General features: G+C 39.6%; 1 protein-coding gene across 1 annotated transcript; it reads right to left on the reverse strand.

Annotated features, from left to right (window-relative positions):
* Window positions 1–909: 909 nt before the first annotated feature.
* On the reverse strand, window positions 910–7,950 carry LOC131249159 (uncharacterized). The gene is made up of 4 exons (XM_058249755.1): window positions 7,489–7,950; window positions 5,090–5,126; window positions 2,834–2,917; window positions 910–1,133 (listed from the first exon to the last, which is right to left on the reverse strand). Exons 1-4 carry the CDS (start codon window positions 7,933–7,935, stop codon window positions 1,081–1,083), a joined length of 621 nt encoding a protein of 206 aa, XP_058105738.1. The 5' UTR covers window positions 7,936–7,950; the 3' UTR covers window positions 910–1,080.
* Between the last annotated feature and the right edge of the window lie 525 nt (window positions 7,951–8,475).

Consider the following 8,475-nt stretch of genomic DNA (forward strand, 5'->3'; position numbering starts at 1 on the left):
TGATGGCTCATTTACTGTGCATTTTTTAGAAAATTGGATCAGACCCTCAGGGCTGTTTGATTTTATGGCTCAAATATAATTACCTTATAAATGAGTAATCATTATTTACCAAGGTAATTACTGCATATTTTCTGATGCTGATTTCACCAGTTGCTTTTTAAACACTCAAATCGTGAAATTTGCAAAATGAATATGGGGCCCACCGTAATGTGTGTGACTTATCCACACTGCCCATTCATTATGCCGATTGAATTTAAGGCATGAGCCCCAAAATTAGGCAGATCCAAAGCTCAAGTGGACCACACCACATGAAATTGTGAGAATTGAATGCTTACCATTAAAAATTTCTTTGGGCCCTTAGAAGTTTTAGATCAAGATTATATTTATTTATTTTCACTTATCCATGTCAATGTGACCCCATGAACGGGTTAAATGGTGAATAAACCTCAATGTGCGCTCAGTAAAACGATCAACTTTTAACGGTGGACAAATTAAGTTCATTGTTTCCTTTCATGTGGGCCAACTGACAATTGGATCTTCCTCATTTTTCGGCTCATGCCTAGAATATTCTAATAAAACAGATGGACAACACAGATATATCATATACATTACGGTGGGGCCCATGGATTTAAGTCAACATTTTTGGACCAGCTTTCTAGGTGGAATTACTCACTCATTTTCAAACATGTGAAAAAGTAATAATTACTAGTTTACCAAGAATTTACCAGTATCATGAAAAATCAAACAGGCCCTAATAATGGTTTAGATGCCTTGGACTACTTGTTCAAAAGCACCTAGATTGTATGCACAAGGAGGTTCAGGAATCATAGACATGTATTTTTGTCCCTACTGCTTGAAAATGACAAAACCTTACTGGCATCCAAATAATCCCCAAGTATTGAGCCAAGCTGAATCAGACAACTCAAAAATTTTGAAATGTAATTGCAATTTTCTTGTCATCCTTTTATCAGATGTTCAATGAATGATTCAAGAGGCAAATGAAGCCGGACTGCACCGTGTAGGCTACTCATTTACAAAATACAAATTGAGGGCATGTAACTTCTTTAGGCTACACAGCTCTTATAGACGCCTTGAATATCCAGAACCCCCACACTTCTTGCAGAGTATCAAACCTACATGCATAGGCAATTTCAAAACACATACGAAAGAGATGGCTTTAGGACCTTATAGTATTAATAATAAGAAATGTGTTATGATCTCATAATGGCTAACGGGTGTTACTGCTATTTAATGGAAATGGCAATTGTGAAATGGGAAAGAAAAAAAAAAGAAAAAGAAATTTCAAGCCGAAAAGAAAATAACAGCGATTTGTTTTTACCCAAGAAAAGGACACTGCATACCATAGCATAATGCTGTTATAATCTAATAAGTAAAAATATCCAGTCATAGTGGAGGGCGATTTTTGGACCACTGAGTATTCTTTCAGTGACTGGAAAGGTGTTCTTGATGATTCTCAGCACACGCCGCTGTAGCTGCAGTTTGGAATCCCTCCTGTAGGATGGTGGAAGGTTAATATTGATGGAAGCTCAAGTGGCAATCTTGGAGATTCTGGGGTTGGTGGCTTGTTAGGAGAAGAACCTTTGGTTTTCGAATTGAAGACAGATGCTGACTGACTCACAGGGGTTTTTACGGGCAGGTGGATTTGGGAAGCTCCAATAGAGCAGAGTTGTTAGCCATCAAAATTAGGCTTGGGATTTTCAAGTCTCCGCCATGGTAGTTTGTGTTTATTTGGAATTGCATTAGAAAAATTTGTGGGCTCTAAATCTCTTTTATCTAAGGGTGGCAAGGGACCGAGTAGCCCGCCCAACCCAACAGGACTGACTCAGCTCTGGCCTGGGCTTGGACCTACTAGCTTGGCACGTGGACCAAGCTTGGGCATCGCATCCATTGCCTGATTAATTTCTAGGTGGGCTCAAGTCATTTTAGCCTGACCCATCCCGGCCTAGCCCAGACTAACCTAACGTTATATGTACATGTTATATACTTATATTCTACAAATATGTTGTTCTAACCCTCAGGCAACCCATCCATCTTGAATTTAGACCATTGGTTTCATTCCTCTAAAATATCTATTTCTTTGTGCATGTGTGGTCCACCTGATCAACAAATAAATTAGGAAAATTCAAGCAGGAAATAGGGAGTCAATCAAATTTCGGGCCAGGCAGTGTCAGGTCAGGCCTCGGCTCAACCAATTTTTTTTGGACTTGATCTCGGACCGTACTCACGCCATAGGTCTTAAATGTCACACCAAACCTAGGCCTAGCCTGGCTCAGCCCAAACCTGCCATTTTATTTGTTTTTATTTATTTTATTTTTTTACACACGGACAAACACCCCCAAACACTCACGCCACAGTGGGATTTCACCACCTATGGATACTCGAACCCTTGACCAGGTGTTGAAACTCCTGAGAGTCTACCACCGGAGCAAGAGTAAAGATCCGGCCCAAACCTTCCATTGCCACCCCTACTTTTATCCAAATCCTGAGCAAGGAAAATTGTATTTAGGCATTCCATATGTATTGGGAAATCTTATCCATTATCTTGATTTATTCTTGTACTTAGCTTGCCAGCCTATCTTTTCAATGAAAATGTTGTTATCCATTTTAAGAAACGGGGAAAACTTCCATTGTAGATAATGGCCACTACTTAACAGGCACCTTTGTTACATGACACCACATAGTGTGATTGTTCCTGTTCTAACAGGTGTTATGGTGTTTTTCAAAAGCTTGAATTCAATGGATGTTTCCTCTATCTTAATATTCATTTAAGCATTTCTCAGTTACCCTGCAGAGATCCAGCACAAAAGCATACCTGCACCTTTGCATACCCGACAATCAACCAGTCCTGTTTCTTGCTTCATTTTGCCATCATTGCAGAAAACACATTTTGTGCCACCTGGTCCATAAAATGGGGAAAAAAGAAAATTAAAAAGAAGAATTTTTTTTTTTTTTTGGGATGGTTAAAAAGAAAGGAAAATCATAACTGCTTCCTTTCTAGACGATAAAAGATATACATAAAAGATGCAAAAATTGCAAGTCAGATTACTATTGACAACAATGCACTGCCAAGTAGCACTGTCTCCAAAAGCCCCTCACATCTAAAAAAATGCCTTGAAGATGCATAAAGCTGGATGGATGTGGAAAAATGAATTTCTAGCGACCGATGTGCATACATGCTCGGAAAACTAGAAATTTCAGTAAGTGAATGATTAATAAAGCTGTAGAATCCCTTCCCAGATAGTTTGAATGCAGAGGATACCAGCCAACTTATAATGGGCAGAATAAGGGAAACAGAGAACAAGACGCCTAACAACTGTTTACAAGTTGCACTGAAACAAGTTGCAGGACAATGCGTAGGAAGAGAGAATTCAGCAACTGTCTTCCCACATGGATTAAGTTGCGAATTGGCAACAGTTTTGTGTTTGTTTGATAGCAGGGAAACATGAGCAGATATAATTTCTAACAGGAGATCAGAGTCACATGTACTACTAATAGATAAGAGGCAATTGCACCAAATAAGAAAAATGGCCAACTCACACCACCTGTTTATAAGAAGTGCTCTCCTAAGGATTCCAATTGCAGAACAAGAAATAGTGGCATTTCACCTAAAATCTAAACTGCAAACAGTTCATAAGATTGACTTTACAAACTGTTATTGGCTGATTCCTCCTCAATTAGGAAGCTACGCTCAACTTGGAAACTTAGAACTAGGAGTCTGTTAGACTAATTTCGAACTACTCAACTCATTATTCTCCAAAATGGAGACCAATTAACTTGGTGCACAAGAAACTAATACTTAGAAATTAATTACGATTCCTAGTTGCGGTTAGACTTCTAACTGAAGGAAAACAAACCAACTGCCTGGACCCCTGCAGACCACAATTGATTGGATCAGCTTTCTGGGGCCCTCAAACTAGATGAAGAAATTTCTGGGAATGTCTTTGATCAAAGGTTGATCATCCTCTTCCAGGGGTCCCACTGGTTGTTTCCATGGAATTTGGTTACATTTGCCACTCTGGTCTCTTTGGTTGGAGCATAACAAGAGAATCTTCAATGGAAGGTCTTCTTCAGTTGAGGTCACCGTCAAACAAATATTCAGAATAATCAATGAATGGGTTGGGTTGCTGTTAGCTCCAAGTTCAGAGGCAAGTCTCATCCATGATCATATCAAACTAGGAGGTCATTACCAGATGTTGAGAGAGTCCAATGAAAAGTGTGGAAAGCTCCCCCCTGAAGGCTTTAAAATAATCTTTGATGGTAGCTGGTAATCTGGGATTAGCCTCTACTGGCGGAGCAGTCCATAATAGGACTATAGCCGATTTCTCGGGCTCGATCAGTAGTAAACACTTCACCTTCGTTGACACCATGGTGCGTCTTGATGCTATTAGAGTGGCAAGAAAGTTCATCTTCTATAGATTGTGAAGGAACGAGTAGGTTTTGAGTCTTCTTCTTCTTCTTCTTTTCATTATTGGCTAGTTTTGAGTCATATTTAGGTGGTCACTATACAATTGATATCTTAAAAGTAATGTAGGATGGACATACAAAAAGCAACACACTACAACTCCCTATCTTCACCGCCCCGCCCCCCCCCCCCGGTCTAAGCAATAGGGTATACAGGCGAAAGTGTCGGGCAGACACTGGCCAGGTAAATGTGGGCTTACATGTACCGATGTACCTCACTAGGTAACCCTGTAGCAATCTTACCTTAACTTTCCCAAGCTTTAATTAATAATTTTGAGCACGATACATTCATTTCTTGATTATAACCCAAACAATTCCAGAAAAGTACCTATAGTTAAATTTCATAAATAAAAGTCAAATTGAGCAACTCAAATGCATAAAATCCAAATATCTCAATTGATCATCTTTCATGACCATTAAGGCAACCAACCAACCACATTTCCAATAAATATCTCAAAACACAACAAACGTGTCACAGGCACTTTTTTTTTTTTTGGTTGGAATGTAATTTTTTTTTTCTTCGAAAATGGACAAACCACATTGAATTTCTCCAAATTCGAATCAAGATATTCACACAAACAAATCTACAGAGAGGGAAGAAAATTACCATTACCAGCACACCTCCGACATGGAACGGGATCCCCCTGAAAACAATTTTAAAAAATAGATAAATGATAGAAAAAGAGTAATACCTTAGGTTGTAACATCCCCTAACAATTTACACCTGAAGCAGGGGAAGAACCATGGCTGAACAACATTGATAAATGATAGAAAAAAGTAACACCTTAGGTTGTAATGTCTCCTAACATTTTACACTTGAAGCAGGGTAAGAACCATGGCTAAACAACATTGATAGTTCACTTCCATACACACAGCTCTTAGGGCCTGTTTGGATGCCTGTAACTTTTTTAAGCTGTAAGAAAGTTACATGTAACTTACTTACAGGTGTAAGTAAGTTACAGGTAATCCTGTTTGGATACAAGTTATAACTTACTTACAGGTAACTTACTTTTTGTGTTTGGATAACTTGTAACTTTATTACAGGTAATAAGTTGCATATTCATGCTAAGTAGAGCTTGAAATAGGGAATCGTTGAAAAATCAGATTTACACGTAAAAAAGATTGGATAAAATTATTCCATTTTATCAAACCCATGTAAATGAATAGTTTGGTTGATTCTTAGCCTAAACAAATCAACAAGTGGGCCATAAAAGTGGGCTCACGTTTTCAAACTTGAGGTAAGATATCCAAGCAAAAATTTCCCACAGGAGTGACTCTTGTTGGCAAGGATCAGTTAAAGAGAAATCACAAGCTTCCACCAAATTCTGCATTAGCAGTTAAAATCTCAAAGTGGGACATTATTAAAATGGACCAATATCAAGGGACTGTTTAAAACCAGATATCTTAACACTTCGATGTACTCTCGATTTCTCACCATTTAACAACAGGCAAGAATCCAGATGCAAATGGAACTTGGGACTGTTTGAAAATGGATATGTTAACAATGCAGTGAGCACTCAATTTCAAAACACCTGAGGACGTGCAGGAATCTCAATGCAAATAGAAATTGGGAGTGTTTAAAAAACCATATGTTAAAACAGATTTGGGACCTACGTGGGGACAAGTTGCACTGACCAACAAGCCCCACTTATACAAAATGAACAATGGAATGTGGGCCCCACTATGATGTATTTGTTTTATCCACACCATCTATCCATTATTCTAGATCATTTTAAGAAATCAACCCAAAAATACAGTCCATCAAAATCTCAGGTGGACCAAATCACTAGAAACAATGTTGATTGAATGCCCACCATTAAATACTTTTGGTAGGCCACTGATGTTTTGGATCAAACTGATATTTGTTTTGTTCACTTCATCCAGGTCTTTCTGACCTAATCAACAGGTTGTATGTGAAACAAACATTACAGTGGCCCAAGGAGTTTTTTAATGGTGGACTTTCAATCATTACTATTTTGTGTGGTGTGGTCCACCTGAGATTTAGATATGCCTCATTTTTGGAATCAAGCCCTAAAACAATCCAAAATAATGAATGGACGGCATGGATAAAACAAATACAGGATGGTGGACCCCACAGACCATCGGACATTACCCAAGCCTCTAGCCAAACTGCCTCCGTCAACCCTATGGGGAAAAAAAAAGGAAAGAAAGAAAGGGGTTTTCTAACCCTGCTGAAACTGGACCGGAGAGGGAGAAGGAGACTGAGAGAGGGAAACAGAGGCCTTCACTCCGTCTGAGAAGGTAGGTACGCTTCTTCAATGCAGGTGCGATTCTTCCCAACGATTTTCATTTCAAAATTTCCAACCGTTACCTGTATCAAAGATACAGGTAACTTGAAAAACGACTCAAGTGCCTGTAAGATTTTCGCCTCTTTCTCCTGTAAGAAAGTCACAGGTTGAGAGAATGTTACCTGTGACTTTCCTCCCCCAAACACCAATTGTAACAAAGTCACCTGTAACTTTGTTACATTTTAGAAAAGTTACAGGCATCCAAACAGGCCCTTATGTACACAAATCCAGGCCAGATCAGCACCATTATGGATGGAGCATGGGCAAAAAAACACATACTGATCAAACCATCTTAAACATTTGATTCCTTGAAATGGACAGCTGATGATTTCAGCTTTAATCATCCATTTGTTAGCCATTGATTGGAAGCTTGTGCCTGTCTGTCCGATCAATGCACTTTTTCAGCCATGCTCCATCTGCAATGTGCCCCATGATTTTGGCAACCTGGATTGTGGCACATTTATGAACACATAAGGTGGATGAATCACAAAAACATTTTTACTAGTCTGATCCTCACGAATATTCTTCAACTAACAGGCTTTTTTTTTTTTTTTTTTTTAATCCGTAAAATAACACCATCATGTTTATCTAAATAGGTTTATTCCATTAATAGATGCCAAAAAAAATGGTTGTTATAGAGAGAGAGAGAGAGAGAGAGAGAGAGAGAGAGAGAGAGAGAGAGAGAGAGAGAGAGGACCTTGAGACCTAAGAAGAGGGAGAGGGCGATGGCGGCCACTACACTGACGGTGATGATGAAGGTCTGAGTGTCCACAGGCCTTTCTACGAGACTGGCATTGAAGAAGAAGATGGGGTGGATGATGGCCAGCGTCTTTGTATTCCGCTTCCACAGCTTCTTCAACAACAGCTGCTCTCGTTTTAAGGTTTGCAGAGATAGATAAGGCGTTTGACAAATGCAATGCAATGGCTTCGAAGAAGAAGAAGAAGAAGAAGAAGGAGAAGAAAAGGAAGAGAAATGGGTGAGAGAGAGTGTCGCCATCGCCAAGCTTGGATAGAAGACGATACGGTAGAGCTTCAAGAACCGGAAAATGGTTGCGCCATCTCTCCACTGTACACGTGGCAGATTCACGACAGTCCATCTGGGGATACCATTTAAAAGAGGGACATGCTGAACGATCCTGTCCATCACTTTTCTTCCCTTTCCCACGCTGAAAATCAGCGTTTGACTATTTTTGTTATTCAACGTTGGTTTGCAGGTCAATGATCAGACGGATAGGATCATCTGATAGATGTCCTCTTTTTAACACTTCGTCATCCAGAGTGCCAGAAACTAGATGGACGGTTCCGATTTATATGGCCACATGCCACGTGTTCTGTGGAGAGATAGATGTACCGTATTATGATTCTTTCCACTCTACCGTACCATCTCCTTGGATAGAATATCAAAGGAGCTCTGCCACTCGCTGCTGCTCTTCCTCGTGCGTCGCTGTGTGTACTGTCTTAATGTGCCAGGGACAGGTGTATGTAGTGATCCAGACCGTTGATATCATGGGACCGACTGTGGATGGGGGATTCGTCGAAAATAAATACCAGATTGAAGGTTCCTAACGTTAGATCAGTGTCCTGCAAACAGAGACTTGAGAGAAATATACACCAAGTGGGTCCAGAAAAGTGGATCACATGTGATGTATAAAATCTTCTACAAATGTTCAATAATTCAAAACTG

Source organism: Magnolia sinica, chromosome 6 (assembly GCF_029962835.1).
Source record: "Magnolia sinica isolate HGM2019 chromosome 6, MsV1, whole genome shotgun sequence".
Taxonomy (NCBI): domain Eukaryota; kingdom Viridiplantae; phylum Streptophyta; class Magnoliopsida; order Magnoliales; family Magnoliaceae; genus Magnolia; species Magnolia sinica.

Excerpts from the sequence above, each read along its gene's own strand:
- LOC131249159 (XM_058249755.1), bottom strand. The coding sequence starts at position 7,935 with ATGGACAGGATCGTTCAGCATGTCCCTCTTTTAAATGGTATCCCCAGA. Across the intron at positions 5,127-7,488 it reads CCCTCTTCTTAGGTCTCAAG|GGGGATCCCGTTCCATGTCG; the intron begins GTCCTCTCTCTC and ends AATTGTTTTCAG. Across the intron at positions 2,918-5,089 it reads TCGGAGGTGTGCTGGTAATG|GTGGCACAAAATGTGTTTTC; the intron begins GTAATTTTCTTC and ends TTTATGGACCAG.